At 36.3% G+C, this 16,668-nt stretch overlaps 1 protein-coding gene across 1 annotated transcript; it reads left to right on the top strand.

Annotated features, from left to right (window-relative positions):
• Positions 1-175: 175 nt before the first annotated feature.
• znf513b (zinc finger protein 513b) lies at positions 176-11,849 on the top strand. Its single transcript, XM_081394445.1, has 4 exons — positions 176-829; positions 2,317-2,445; positions 3,913-4,626; positions 8,644-11,849. Exons 1-4 carry the CDS (start codon positions 790-792, stop codon positions 9,405-9,407), a joined length of 1,647 nt encoding a protein of 548 aa, XP_081250571.1. The 5' UTR covers positions 176-789; the 3' UTR covers positions 9,408-11,849.
• Positions 11,850-16,668: the final 4,819 nt, after the last annotated feature.

Raw genomic sequence — 16,668 nt, 5'->3', positions numbered from 1 at the left:
CAGACAGACAGACAGACAGACAGATAGATAGATAGATAGATAGATAGATAGATAGATAGATAGATAGATAGATAGATAGATAGATAGATAGATAGATAGAGCGCTGCTATACTTTGATCTTCCAGTAGATGTCGCGGTTTCTCTGTTTCACACTGAACTCTTTCAATCACTTCCTGTGCTGCACATTCCCATCACAACACCAGCAGCAATGAAACTTGCACACTTTCACTTCTTCAACTCATGGAGACACTTCGCAGGGATACAAATCGACATGGACGAATAATTCCCCATGGAGAGACGTTGATGTTCCCGCTGCTGGCTGTCCAGTGGTTATAAACACTGGACTTTTATTGTATGTTCTCTTTTTGGGCTAGCTAGTCATGCTAGTTAGCCTACAACTGATATCAGGATAAACACGAATTACATCCAAAATATCTTTTTTTTTTTTTTTCATCGATGTGGATTAAAATCAGGCTACAGACGTCATCTTGCGATGTGGGTCATACTATCTTAAATGACAGTGTTTCTACAGTCCTGTCTGTGTATTATGTTTGTAGTTTAATTTTAGCTCACGCTAACATAAATAATAACAAGAGTTTCAGTTGTTTGCCTGTTTGAATATGATTTTTAGGGATACATATGATAAAACGTGTTTAATTCGGGGTTTATGAGGGAATTGAGGAACTCTTTGTTCGTGAGAGGAAGAGAAAAATGAGGAAGAGGAAGGTGATGGTGATGAAGACCAGCTCAACAGGGAACTGCTGATTATTAACAGACACATTAAGAAAAATGCCCAGAAGAAAACAGTCCAACCCACAGCCTGTCAAATGTAAGTCTGGACTTCTATCTCACTTGATTCCACCTCAATTCACAGTTTAACTCTATTTTCTGTTATTTCTTGAAAATAATGCCTGATTTTCATTTATTTTACTGTTGAAATAAGTGTGATTGTGATTCTTTCTGTTGACAAAAATCAACAAGAGCATACATTTGTGTGTGTGTGTGTGTGTGTGTGTGTGTGTGTGTGTGTGGACATTGTTTTGAGACTATAACTATTCACATGGCCAACCATGACTAGTCTACAATAAACTGACAATTTGACTGTAATGCTTTGTAATCTCATAATGTAGTTTTCATACTGACACACTTTTTTTTTACAATATTGACACACATTTAGACTAAATAATGTAATGTCAGATCAGAATGTGTTTATGAAACACTTTTGTTGTAGATATGTTTTGTTAGAGTCATATGTCCTTGGTTTCTATATTTTTTTTTACTCTGGTTTGCTTATTTGCAATATATTATATTTTCGCTCTTGTTAACTTGCTTTTTCAGTACTTTCTGTTGAAATAGCCTAAGTGTTAATTTTCATTTCTTTCAAAATGAATATGCACAAGTTTAACCTTGGGCATGTCTTTCCTTTTGCTGTGTCCGTTAAGAAAAAACAGCTCTTTTTTAGTTCCTCTCTAGCTTTTATATAAGGTTTAAATGAGATGCCTTGACTAAGTGAGCAGAATCTCTTTCCAAAAGCTCTCGTTTAATATTGATTTACGTGTCTTTAAGAATCAGCCAAGCTCGGTTCTATCTCAGTGAAAACATAACGCCTTCCCCTTCTTCTGTCGTCATTCTTTCCTCACTCCGTTTCCTCTGGACAGATCCCCCTGTTCCTGCTGCGGGGCTCGGGCTTGACCCATCTCTGACCCAAAACCCTCTGTTTATCTAGTGTCTCTTCACTGTTCCTTCCTCCTTCATTCAATCCTATCCTATCATATTTTTTCCTCTGTCCAGAGCTCATGTAGCCGTAGTGTTGTTAACCATCAGTCTCGTCACTGTTTAAATCCCGTTATCATTGGCTGATCCCCTTTTATATGACTGAGAATAATTATCAGACAAACGCATCTGAGATGTCCTCTAGAATGTTATATTTATAGTTAGTCAGAATTTTTTTTAAATTTAGTGTTCAATTGCCAATGCCGAAATCAAAAGATGCTGCTAAATGACAACCAATATAATGGTTAAATGAATATGTTACACAATATTCACTCTGAAAGTCTGAAAAATCCACCAAAGCTTTTTAGGAACCAAATGTGTGCCAACCTTTGACACGTTTGCTAGTAGATTTAGTGGACTATGACTCAGGAGTCATCCAAGTGGACATGGTTATTTTCCCAATATTGAGAATCTCAAAATGAATACTTACTTTTTAGTTTCATGTTTAAGAGTGATGTGATTATCAGATTGATTCCAGCATGGTAAAGACGTAGGCTATAACTGTATAACACAGGCTGTGATGTTGTACTGGTTTTATTGCAGTGGGAGCTGAAGATGGTGCAGCGGTTGGCAATCAGGAAAACCTCGTCCTGGAGAGTGACTTCCTCCTCGGACAGGAGCTGGGCTTTGGAGAAAATGACTACAGGATTGTTGGTTTTGAGAGGGACTCAGGTCAGTGATGTACATGAATTACTTTAATTCATCTTAAATTACAGTATTTTGCTGTACTATTCCATAGTTCAGCCAAGCATTTGCCAGATTAAAGGGTTAGTTCACCCAAACATTTAAATTGTCATCATTTACTCACCCTCAAGTTGTTCCAAACCTGAATGAATTCCTTTCTTCTGCTGAACACGAAGATATTTTGATGAACGTCGGTATTGAAGTCAATGGGGTCCCTCAACTGTTTGATTACCGACATTCTTCAAAATATCTTCTTTCAAATCTGTGTTGACCCAGAGAGAGCGGTTACCATGTATAGGTATGAAACAGCTTCGCAAGCAGTCTTTTAAAACACACATTATTGTTATTTCTGTGTTACAAATATTCATATTATCACAGAAGTACTGGTATAAAAGTTTATTGTTCAGATAAAAACACATGTCTACAATAGCGATCAAAATAGAGCAAATCAACTTCTGAAAGTGACTTGGCGCTTCAAATAACGATTACATATATCGTTGAAAACATGTATTTGTCATTGAATCATTTATTCAAGAGATTCGTTCAAAAACGCTGATTCATCCAGTAATGAAACAAGTGAAGAATTTAAGAGTCATTGAATCATTCTTTCTTAACGATGTTAAAAATAATGAATTCAGATTAATTCAACTTTTTAAATAGAGTGCAGCAATTAACATTTTATCAGAATCTCTAGTAAATTACATGTTATTTTGTTTAGTTGTCTGTTCGTGGGAGAATCGTGATCTGTATTTGAAACAAAACAAAAAAAAGATTTTCGTTTTATCCAGAATTGTGCAGCTCTACTTTACTGTAATTTTGTTATGAATAAACACCTCATAAATTATTGCAGCTTATAGTTCATCTCAGGTCATCTATATACGAGTGTTCTGTATTTTGCTATGCTATTCCATACTTTATTCCAAACTAAATTGTAAAAATGTTTTTTATTATTATTATTATTATTATTAATAAATAATTAATAAAATATTTTATTATTATTATTACATTATATTTAGTGCTAGGCAATGATTAATCACATCCAAAATAAAAGTTTGTTTACATAATATATATGTGTGTACTGTGTATAATTATTTTGTATATATAAATATACACATATATATATTTAAGAAATATTTGCATGTATATACTGTATATTTATACACAATTCATTTTATATATAAATATTTTATATATAAATACAAATTTTCTTAAATATATACATACATGTGTGTGTACTTATATATACAAAATAATTATACACAGTACACACACATATATTATGTAAGCACACACTTTTATTTTGGATGCGGTTAATCGTTGCCCAGCACTAATTATGTTATATTATTAATATATCTTTTAAAGCATGAAACCTTTGATATGTTTTGCCTCAATTTCCCATGTAAAGAAAACAGTTTTAAGCACTGTATAACACAGCATCTTGTGATCTCCCGACAGACTCCGTCACTGCCGACATGGGAATGCCGGTGTACGGCTTCAGCGACGAGGACTGCTCCAGCTACAACCGGCTCGGCATCGAGAGCGACTTCGAGGACCCGCGAGACACGGAGAGCGAGCGTGAGGAGATGGGCCCGGATGCCACGTTCACACCATACCTGTCCTGCAGGCAGTGCGGGCAGCTGCTCGCCGACCCCCTGAGCGGGACGCTGGACCTCGCCCTGCACTGCCTCCAGTGCGGAGCCGAGGGCGGAGACGCCGACCGCCAGGACAGGCCGTTAGAGGAGGCCCACCCGGCCCACAGCGCACAGGGGAGGATCCACCGAGGCAGATCCGCGACCGATGAGAGCGCCAGTAAAACATACGCGTGCAAACTGTGCAGTTTCAGCTCACGTTACTCTAATCACTTGAAGCGGCACATGAAAACGCACAACGGCGAGAAGCCGTACCAGTGCCAGCACTGCTCGTACGCCTCCGCCCAGCTGGTGAACCTGCAGAGACACGTGCGCACGCACACCGGCGAAAAACCGTACAAATGCGAGTTCTGCACGTTCGCGTGCAACTCTCTGGGCAACCTGAAGAGACACCAGCGCATGCACACGCAGGAGAAAGAGCTCAACTGCGGCGAGTGCGACTTCCGTGGGAACAACAGCCACTCTTTAAAGAAACACATGATGAGCCACAAGGAGGACAAATCTACAGCCTTAACGGAAGGTATTTGTTTAATCCACCACGTTGTTCTTACTTTTCAATGAATGCTCCTGCTGTTATTGTGAATGATTCGTCAGTGCACGTTAGGGCTGCACGAATAATCGAAGTAAAACCGAAATTGTGATATAGCTTTATCAAATCTGGCTTAGTATTAATAGTAATAGTAATAGTAGTGATTTCTTATTGGGTCATTCCGTGTCAGCTCAACTTTATGATAATTTTTTTTTTTGGTGGAAGAAATACATAAATGAAGAAGAAAGCCAAAAGGGGGGTCAAAATAACAATTTTCACCTGAGATTTGAAGCCAAATTACAGGGGAAGTAAAAATGACTTTAAAAAATCATTATCATATCATTATCAAAATCATGCATCATTATTTTATTTGTATACGGAGATTGGTTGGTCTATTAGTAAAATCTGTTCACTTTAGCAATTTTTGTCGCATTATATGCCAACGGTGACAGTTAAAAAATGGGGAAAAGCACTTCTTGTGTTTTTTTGCCCCAAGTTTGCATGCCTGTAACTCAAGAAGTATTAAATGAATCTTAATACCCCTCCGCCCTCTACAAAGTCAAGTCAAGTCATCTTCATTTATATAGCGCTTTTAACAATGGAGATTGTTTCAAAGCAGCTTTACAGAGATAAACGTATAATTTAAGGTAACAGAGATTGTTTTGGCTTTATAGCGGTTCTTTAATAAAGTTATATTCCAGCTAAAGTTAGTTTTGATTGATTTGCTTCCATCGCAACGATCATTTGTTATTAAATTAGGGGCCGCTAAGACGACACCATTCTCTCTACACAGACTTTAAACGCGAACCTGTCAGAAACGCAGATGGCGGTCAGATTAAGTAGTAGGAAATTACGAATTTTTATATCAGCTATGCATTCCGTTAATTTTGTGAATTGGTAAGTTTCGTTAGGTTTTGAAGAAATATAGAGCTGAGTATCGTCGGCATAACAGTGGAAGCTAATTCCATGTTTCCTAATGATATCTCCTAATGGTAGCATGTACAGAGTGAACTGCAGTGGTCCTAGTACTGAGCCTTGTGGTACGCCATACTGAACTTGTGATCGATGAGACATCTCTTCATTTACTGCTACAAACTGATAACGGTCAGATAAGTATGATTTAAACCATGCTAGTGCAATTCCACTAATGCCAACATAATTTTCGAGTCTATTTAAAAGAATGTTGTGGTCAATGGTGTCAAATGCAGCACTAAGATCGAGTAACACTAATAGAGAGACACAACCACGATCGGATGATAAGAGCAAATCATTTGTGACTCTAATGAGGGCAGTCTCAGTACTATGGTACGGTCTAAACCCGGACTGTAAATCCTCGCAGATATCATTTCTTTCAAGAAAGGAACACAGTTGTGAGGATACTGCCTTTTCTAATATCTTTGACAGAAAAGGTAGATTCGAGATCGGCCTGTAATTGACTAATTCTGTAGGATCAAATTGCGTTTTTTTAACAAGCGGTTTAATCATAGCCAGCTTAAAGGTTTTTGGTACGTATCTTAGAGACAAAGATGAATTAATGATTAAGAAGAGGATCTATGACCTCTGGAAGTATTTCTTTCAGTAGATTAGTCGGTATAGGGTCTAACATACATGTTGTAGATTTAGATGATTTAACGAGTTTAGTAAATTCTTCCTCTTCTATAACAACGAACGAATCAAATTTTCCCTCCAGGAGACTACAATGCACTGCCTGATGCTATACTGTAGTAGACGGTTGCATAGTTATAATTTTCTCCCTGATATTATCAGTCTTATAAGTGAAGAAGTTCATAAAGTCATTACTGCTGTGTTGCTTGGAAACTTCTGGGCTTGAAGCTTTCTTTTTCGTTAGTTAAGCCACTGTTTCAAATAAATACCTAGGATTATGTTTATTTTCTTCTAATAGGGTTGAAAAATAAGCAGATCTAGCAGCTTTTAAAGCCTCTCTGTAAGTAATCGAGCTCTCCTTCCATGAAATGCGAAATACCTCTAGTTTTGTTTTCTTCCAGTTGCGCTCCATTTTTCTGGTGGCTGCTCTCTTAAGGGCCCGAGTGTGCTCGTTGTACCACGGCGTTGGACTATTTTCTTTAATCTTCTTTAAGCGCAACGGAGCAACTGTGTCTAAAGTGCTGGAAAAGAGAGAGTTAAAACTTTCTGTTGCAATATCTAGTTCTTCAAAGCTATCCGGGATGCTGAGATGATGAAACTGATCAGGAAGTTTATTGATAAAGCAATCTTTAGTGGCAGAAGTGATAGGTCTAACATATTTGAAACACGGAGTCGGCTTTGCAGCCTTGGCTAAATGAAGTTTACACAAGACTAGATAATGATCTGAGATGTCATCGCTCTGCTGCAGAATTTCAACGGCATCAACATCTATTCCGTGTGATAATATTAGATTATGATTACGACAATGAGTAGTCCTGACACGTGTTGTCTAACTCCAATAGAGTTTACAATGTCTTTAAATGCCAATACCAATGCATCTTTTTCATTATCGATGTGTATATTAAAATCACCAACAATTAGTACTTTATCTGCAGTCAATATTAATTCTGATAGAAAGTCCGCAAATTCTTTGATAAAGTCTGTATGGTGCCCTGGTGGCCTGTATACAGTAGCCAGCACAAATCTCAGATGTGATTTATCATTTATACTATATATTTTTACATTAAGCACCAACACTTCAAAAGAATTATATTTAAAACTTGATTTCTTAGTGGTTTTGAAAATATTACTATAAATTACAGAAACTCCTCCCCCTTTGCATTTCAGACGAGGCTCATGAACAGTAATCTTGCGGGGTGGACTCATTTAAAATAGTGGATACATTTAATATTTTGGCTTTCATCGCTATTTATGTTTGTCTTTCTTCATAAAAAAATATTTACAAAATTAAACATTTGAGCTGGTGAAGTTTCTGAAATTTTATTGATTTGACTTGGAATGACCCCATTTTGTATATATACAGTAATTTTTATCTTTTTATTTAGTAATAATAATGATTATTATTATTTAATAGCCATATTGAAATATAATCACACAATTTTGTAAAAAAATAAATCTTAAATGCTAGATTTTAATGTGAAATATACGATAATAATAATGTTATATGTTTAATTTTAATATTGTTATTAATATTATAGTGATATTTATTGATATACAATCACATACTTTAAGAGACACATTTGTGCAGCCTTATAAACAAGCACAGCTAACCTGGAAAATCATGTTTTAAAATTACAATTTTGATTTTATCAGAAGATTTGCACTTACCCAAATTTGAGTTTGAGTCCCAGCTTTTGGTCGTTTCCTGATCCTGTTCCCCTCTCACTTATACTGACCTTTCATAATACATGTACAAATGCCAAAAATACTAGTTATAATAATGTTAAATAAGGACAGATGTGAACAAGAAGAGTTAGCACTGGCACATGTGGAGATACTCTGGAGGATGAAACTCACTCTCAGTCCCAGTTCAAAACCTACAAAAAAATGTGTGCTGGTGGTGTTCCCCCCCAATCCACTGCAAACTCAGTTCAGATCTGATTTGAAACAGACTTTTCCTGTCAATTCCTGATGGATAAAAAGTGCGACCCTTAATATCTTTTCTTGTTTCACTCACAAATGTGTCATATTACAGAAGTAAAATGTGTTATGAATGCCATTTCTTGATAACTATAACTACTCATTTATTTGCCTTTATTCGATTATCAGTACTAAACAGGAATACAGATTCCTTGAGGAAACATCTCCGATATTCTGACGGCTTTTGAGTGTTTTAAAGTGAACAAAGAAGCACCTGTTCCCTTCAAAACTGCAGGTTTCTTGCTGGTGTATTTCTACTTGCTCACGACACTTTGCACTTTGAGCGCTTCATGCTGCAAGAAAAAAGAGGAAGTGCAGTGTGAAGTAAAGGGAAGTAGAAAGTGTTGGGTTCCTAAAACTGGGTTCGCTCAAAAGAGGAAAATAGCCCTTCAGCTTTTTTTGTTGTTTTTCCTTGTCTTTCAGAGTCGGTGGTGTCTGACCTCACTCTGCACATCAGCAACGACTCCGACTTCCTCCAAAGCTACGACACCCTACGAACGGACCGCCACCCCCCTGCCCTGCTGCACACCGAGAGTCTGGCCAAAGAGTCGGACCCTCTACCCGAGCTGCTATTCCCCTTCACGTGTCGCGTGTGCGGCGCGGTGCTGGAGGACGAGGAGGGCGCGACGGCGCAAATCTGCAGCAAATGCACATTAGACATGTTGTCCAAAAGCTCGCCCACCAGCCCGGAGAAAGACGACAAGCTGTACTCGTGCACGTCGTGCCCGTTCGTCACACAGTACCCCAACCACCTCGCCCGCCACATGAAGACTCACAGCGGCGAGAAGCCCTACAAGTGCCCGCAGTGCAACTACGCGTCCGCCCACTTCGACAACCTCAAGCGGCACCACCGCGTGCACACGGGCGAGAAGCCGTACAAATGCCACGCGTGCGACTACGCCTGCGGGAACTTGGCCAATCTCAAACGGCACGAGCGCATCCACTCGGGCGCCAAGCCGTTCCAGTGCAGCGTGTGCAGTTACAGCTGCAACCAGAGCATGAACCTGAAACGCCACATGCTGCGGCACACCGGCGAGAAGCCCTTTAAATGCCAGGAGTGCGGCTACACCACAGGACACTGGGACAATTACAAACGCCACCAGAAGAAGCACGGCCACTCCGCCGAGGGGTGGCTCAAGATGCAGCTACCGGAGAAAGAGGACGAGGACGAGGAAGGAGAAATGTAGCGGGATCTCTCTGTTGATGTCTAACTCCAGTTGCCTTATATGTATCAGAGGAATCCGTGCGGTAACGCCGCGCCACGTCATGGCCGGTTTGCTGTTTTTTGTTGTTGTTGTTGTTGTTTTTTTTCACATGGAATTTGATTGTATTTTGTATTTGGTCCAACTGTTTACAGCAGCTGATCACAGAATCACAGGTTTGTTATTTAAGACCGACATCTCAAACTCAAAGGGCACATTTATGCTCCGCTGGGAGAATTTCACAAAACAACCAAAGGACAAATAAGAAATCATATTTTGGTAACACTTTACAATAAGGTCTCATTTGTTTACATTAGTTAATGCATTATGAAGTAACTATGAACCATATGTTTTTACAACATCTATTAACCTTAGTTGATGTTCGTTAATAAAAACATGTTAGTTCACAGTGCATTAATTAATGTTAACAGATACCACTTTTTATTTTAATAACATTACCTAAGATTAGTAAATGCTGTATAAGTATTGTTTAATTTGAGTTTATTAACTAATGTAATTAACTAATGTTAACAAATGAAACCTTATTGTAAAGTGTTACCCATATTTTGCATAAAGAAAATGAGGTCTGTGTCTTAGGACCATTAAGATTTTTTTGCATTGTGAAAATATCTTTTAGACAATTTTTTTATTATTATTTACATTTTTTTCGATTTTTTTTTGTAGTTACTCTATTGCAGTAAAAAAACTAATTTAAAAATAAATTGGCGTAAATTTCAGCACAGCATAACATGTCTTTTTCACATTACAGTAATGAGAAAGATTTTTTTTTTTTTGCTGTCATGAAAATAAATCTAAATCCTAAAACCAAACATTTTCTTTCATGCAAAATATAACTTCTTAATTTTTTCTTTTGAATTTGGGATCAAATATATTCTTGATGCGTTTTGTGAGATTTACTACAGAGCTCCTAAAGGGATTATGGAACAAATAAATATGAGATGGGAGGAAAACTTATATTTCGATTCTTTTGCGTTGTCTTTGCTTTGCCACGAGAAACTTTGCTTTCGCCCTGCAAAATGTTTCCGTTCCTCTGGAAGAAAGCAAAGCCTGGAATCTAATTTTTCCTCCCATCACCATGTCCCTTCAGGGGCACCATAGATTCACACCTCTGCTGTTTTGGATTCTAGCTGAATGAAAGGACTGAAATAAAAGCAACGGGTCAGCAGCTGTAGTTGTTTCATGAGGGATTCGATGACACTGAAGATGTCTGGCTGCTACTGTATGTTCACTTATGCACAATGACAGTGATGTTGCCTTGTCTTGAGGAGGTGCTGCACCTCCTTCCCTCATTTACTGTACATGAATTTCCTGGTGCCACTGCAAAATGCTGCACTGATCGGGGGTTTCATCCGCCTCCAGCACACTCATAGTTTTTCCAGGGCATTAGATGGACACGTATGATGAGTGAGTCTCACGAAAACTGTTCACAAACGCTAGTGTCGTATTGAACCCCAAAATCATAATCAAGGGAATGTTTTGCATGAAGAATACGAAGGTATTCTTTTTTTGCATTGTGACATTACTGTCCCCCTCTACAATGTTCATTACTGTAATATTAAAAAAGTATATAAATTGTACAGTTATTGTATATATTGTGGTAGTATATGTTCTATCCCTTTATTTTTATTACTGTACTACAGTAAGTGATTTTTTATTGCATTACAGAATAAATGATTAACTGTCTTGAAATTGTCACAATGCAAAAAAAAAAGAGGCATAATGGTCCTAAAATAGGTCTCATTTTCTTTATGCATTTTGTGTGTGTGAGTGTGTGTGTTCAAAATGAATCAATGTTTTCATGAGATTCACAAAGATGTGGGTGTGCGTTAGTGCGTCTTTTGTTTGACTTTAAAATATTTCCGTCAGATTTATTTAGATTAAAGTGTGATGCCTACTGTGAGATTTTATCTTAAGAAAAGTAATCATGGAAACCTGTAAAGGTTTATTTTTTTTCCACACATTAAGTGGGAAAGACCCTGTTTTGCTTTTTTCTTTTGGTTGCGCAAACCAGTTCAGGAGGAAGAAGGTGGGGACCACACATTAATCATCTCTTTATTGAAACACAGTGAACAGATCACGTTCAAAACAAACATCTAAACATTTTGTACACAGCCACTTTCATACGTATAGGATATTAATTGGTCCTCCCTTTTGTCCAATGTTGCTCTGTTACAGAAGTGGCACAGTCACTGAAATACACGGCAAGAGTTCAGTGCAATCAGGGAATTAGTGAAACAGAAGCACAGCACTGAAACCAATGACGTTTGATTTGCCATATAGTGTAATATGATTATTTATGTACTGTATTTTTGTGGGTTTCATTAGCTTTCTGATTTTTGTACACAAATTGTTGGTCTGAAGAACTGTCAAGTGGCCTTTGGTTTCATAATAAAGATGTTTATAACATTTTATTAAAATAGCTGAGTTAATACATTTGTAACAACAAATGGAACAAAATTGGAGCTCCGAAGAAGAAATATTTAGTACAACACTTAATTACTGTGCGCTAATTTGACTGTAAACAGAATTGCTAGTCATATTATGCTAGATACTAGGGCTGGGTATTGACATACATTTCATGATTCGATTATATATAAATTCACAAGCTTGCGATTCAATTCATTGTCAATTAGGGCCAATCAGGTACATGGAAAATATTCTCAAGGAAAAACATCTCTCAACTAATGTAAAATATACAGGAAACTCCTGTTGGTAGCTTACATTACTATACAATTAAAGGTTAAAATTAACTGATTGCTATAGGCTACTTACATTTAAATTACACAAAATGTTTTTTTTTTATACAAATATTGTTATAATAACTTTTTAATCAAAATTATGTTACTACTTTTTTTTTTTTTTTTAAATATAAACATTAATGGTGTCAGTCATATATGGCAGATTTATTATAAAATCTAATATGCAATGTAGTTTACCAAAATGCTCCTCTAAAGTTAATTTTTCCAGCCGACTAACACGTTTGTGGTCATGTTTTTTTCTTGGGGTAAATGTAACATAAGCTGTTTTATTGACATCTGTCTGTGCGGTTGAAACGCTGATTGGGTGATTATATGAGACAAGATACAGATTATGTTTCTTCCATTATACCCGTGTTCATTCATGTTTATTTCGTGCTGTAACTAGTAGTAAAGCGGAGGAGACGAACAGTGTTAGTACACAAGCTAAATATATTAATGACATTAATGGTCATTATAACGTTGTTCAATCAGTATTTATCATATGATTTTGTAGGATTTTTAAACAGGCGCAAAAGAGGGTGTCTATTAAATGTAATAGGGGTTATGCGCAACATACTTCCGGGTTCTACAAAACGGGTATAACTACTTCCGGTCGTCAGCTACTGAGGTAAACCAGGGGTAAACACAGCGTAGGAATGGTGACCTTTTATAGCAGGTGTTTACAGGAGCTACCCATTCTATCCATTTCAGATGTACATCGTATTGCCAAACGGACTTCCAGAGCCCCGAGTACTCCGTTAAATAAAGGATTTAAGTTTTTAAGCCTCCTCATTTATTCATGATTATGAAGGTATGTAAGTTAGTATATGTAGCTTTTGGTAATGGCACCCGATGTAGAGTTAGCTAACTATCAGTAAGTTCGTTTAGACTTGTATGCTATCATAGTAGTTTAACCTTTTATATTTGCTTGCAGACGATTAAAACAATCAAATGAAGACTGCGTTTTATTTTTTTATAAAAAAAATTTTTCTGATACTTAAGCATTCGTGACTTTTTAACTAAAACAGAAATAAGAATTGTATTCTAAAAAAAGCGCAAAATAAGTTACCTCAGAGATCACCTACCGCTGCAGATGCGTACGGTAATGCAAACCGGAAATGTTTATACCCGTTTTCCGGTTCGAACGTTGGGCGTTCCGCTTAACCCCTATTGCATCATTGCATTTGCTTGGGGTCCTAATTTCGAGGAGGAGGACCCGACAGCGGTAAGCGATGTCACGCCATGGTGTCAGCCATTAAAGAGCGCCAAAACGGTAATTATTGTTTGAATTTCATAATACAATTTGAAAGCTGAGACTGTGCTACATATCAAAAGTAACAAAGCTTATTGTGAATTATAGGATGGTGATGAAATATTTCATTCATCAACCAACTGTAGAAGTAACGTTAGTTAGGCCTAACGTTACTGTGAGGGAATGTCACGCGGGAAAGAATGGGATTTTAGCTGAAGTTGTTTGCGGGTGGCATCTCTTCACTGATACTAAGTTGCTCTTTTGGTTCACATGGCCTTCAACATGTGCTCTTGATCAAAATAATGAGTCAAAAACACTTAATAATCACTCAATAATATGTTTTTGTTGACTAGTAGGCAGTCGGCCACCCAAAGAGAACAGCAATAAACCCTCATCCTCTCCTCCCGTATCTCTAACAAAACATTCAAGCCCTACGGTTATACTTAATTATGTAGTTTTTCTGTCCAGAAATATCACTTGTATCATTTCATTTTTACATTTTTAATGCACATTTTTTTGAGAATTTTATATATATATATATATATATTATATTGTATCTTTAATTTAATAATAAAATGTAAGCACATTCTTCACATTCTGTAACTTAATATGCAAAATAACATTTCATGCACAAACTCTCACATTGGGTGTCTCTGCCGACCTCTTGTGGGGTAAATACATTATTATTATTATTATTTTTCATACATACTACTTACCACTAGATGGCCTTATGGCTCTATATGGAGCAAATGAACTGTTCCCCTGGCCCTGGGTCAGTTGCTTCAGTATGCATTCAGGTACATATTTTAGACATTATAAAATAATTTTTGGTAAAGTTTCAGCATTTTTTAGTTTTAATTTTGAGCTAATTTTGTTTTTATTGTAGTGTCAGATTTGTAATAATTCAAGTTAGTAAGGTGGACAGCAGTGGAAAAAAATAAAATAAAACCTTGAAGAATATTTACTTGCAAATGCTGATTTTAATAAAAAAAATCTCTTATGATTAAAATAGACAAGACTTTTCTCCTCGACAATGGTTTGTTCAAAATTTTGTTCATTCATCAACTTAACAATATAGCCTAAAAGATTGATGCCTTGATTTAAGAATCGATAACGGTTAATCAAAATGAGATTCAATTTAAATCAAGAAATCAATATTTTAAACCCAGCCCCTCCAGATACACAATTTTGTTGTACCATCTCCATCTAAATCAATAGTGTTATATGTTTGGACATAATTATTTCGGAACACTAACATGGTTGAGTAGCAGTTTAACAGTTTAGTTTAAAGGCACACTATGTATGATTTTTGGATCATAATATCCAAAACAACTAAAACAATGTTATGTATTTTGTTGATTTGTGTTCTTGCATTATGCCAAATAAGAAAGTTTAAATAAGCAGTTTTAACCAGGACACGGACTGTGTCATACCGGATCATATCCGCGTTACCCTCGATTTCTGGTTTTATTTAGTAGAAACCATGGAAACACCAAAGAAGCTTATATATATTTAAGCAATGAGCCCTGTCACTACTCGATCCGTACCGGAAACACGACCTGTACTGCGCATGTGCGAAAACGCGCCTCCTTCCTGTCTGAAGTATGTCGAAATTCCCAGTTATGGGAGCTGAACAAGTACAGTACTAAACGGATAGTTCCAGTCCTTGATTCTGATTGGTTGAGCCGCTTTTGAAGCCGCTGTAAATTACTCAACAAACACACACCTGTGACCGCATTACATTAGTATTACTGAGCAACTCCCATTTGTGATTCTTTGTTGTTGCATGTGTTGCTTAGCAACCTCTTTGGAACTACATTGCTTTTTGGAACTAGTACATATGTTTCAACAAAACATATAAAGTAATAAAGTATTTTAAAACACTAGCCTATGTTCGAGTAATGTATTTTAAATAAATGTATGTTATTAATACATTATGGCAACAAAAATGTTTGAAACAAACACTGAAAGACTAGAGAAAGAATGAAGACAAATGCTAGCTTTTATTTTTAATTGAAATGTGCTCTTATTACAAGACAAGATGGAAAACACAGGACTGGCTTAAAAAAAAAAAGTTACTGGATTTATGTTAATACATTTAGAAAATATCTATAATAAATGAGCACATATTGAAGATACTTTTCATTTTGGATGCTAATCCACCTGTTTTTTTTGTGTTGTTGCTGTTGCTGGCTGAATTCACGGCGCAGTAGCTGGTTGAAAGGGACCAAACCTCTCTCAAACACCTGACTTGGTTCCGTTTTACCAGCAACTAAGACGTGTTTCTGAGGACAGACGAGTTTCCAGCTTTATTCATCATCATATTTATAGAGGTGAGGAGGAGAAGCATCGATTTCCTCAGTGTCACATCAACATTTGACACGGGCAGTTATCCAGTCATCTGTCTGATTAATCTCAGATCTAACTTTTTGCTTTGTATGTAGGATCATGCCAGCAGAAGACGTCCATCCACGTCATGATCTTCCTCCTGATGACACAGAGAGTGCGTGGATGAGCCGGAGTGTCCTCATTCTGGGGTGTCAGGTCAGAATTAGCTCTTCTCCACCTGTCCAACAGCAGCTGTTCTGTCACTCAGAGCCATACAGTATTCATGTCATCATGGAGGAGCTCAGGAACATCAACATGTGTTTAACAATAGCCTGTGCTTGACTTTGACATAACCTTTATAAAGTCATTTGTAACCACATTTGTAAGGTTGTTAAGAAGATCCTACTTCATACTTTAAAACAGAAGATGTCAAACTTTCTAAACCAGGAGCACTTTAAAATAAAATGCTCAATTCTTGGAAAATCTCTATATCTAACATTAAAACATTTTCCTATAATATTCAGTATTTGTTCCGCCGTTGTATTGCCCAACTGACAGACATTTAATTTATATATATATATATATATATATATATATATATATATATATATATATATATATATATATATATATATATATATATATATAAACAATTAAAATGTTTAAAACAAATATTTTATGCTTTTAAATTTATTTTGATAGAACAATTATAACAACGTTATAAAACAAATTAACTATCTTAATGTTTTATTTATTTTTTATAAATAAAGATTATATATATTTATAATAATAATCTTTAAAAGGATCGTTTTTATATTTGATACATTTAAAATGTATTCTAACAAAGTTAGAACTAATTAACTATCTTATTGTTTTTATTTCTGTTATATATATATATATATATATA

This window comes from Scardinius erythrophthalmus (genome assembly GCF_964197995.2).
Source record: "Scardinius erythrophthalmus genome assembly, chromosome: 19".
NCBI lineage: Eukaryota > Metazoa > Chordata > Actinopteri > Cypriniformes > Leuciscidae > Scardinius > Scardinius erythrophthalmus.
Note: the sequence above shows the minus strand (reverse complement) of the source record. Positions and strands in the feature narration are given on the sequence as shown.

What these genes read in the sequence shown, in the direction of transcription:
- znf513b (XM_081394445.1), top strand. Translation starts at nt 790, where the DNA reads ATGCCCAGAAGAAAACAGTCCAACCCACAGCCTGTCAAAT. An exon ending in CAACCCACAGCCTGTCAAAT is followed by an intron (nt 830 to 2,316) that starts GTAAGTCTGGAC and finishes GTTTTATTGCAG; the next exon opens with TGGGAGCTGAAGATGGTGCA. An exon ending in TGGTTTTGAGAGGGACTCAG is followed by an intron (nt 2,446 to 3,912) that starts GTCAGTGATGTA and finishes ATCTCCCGACAG; the next exon opens with ACTCCGTCACTGCCGACATG.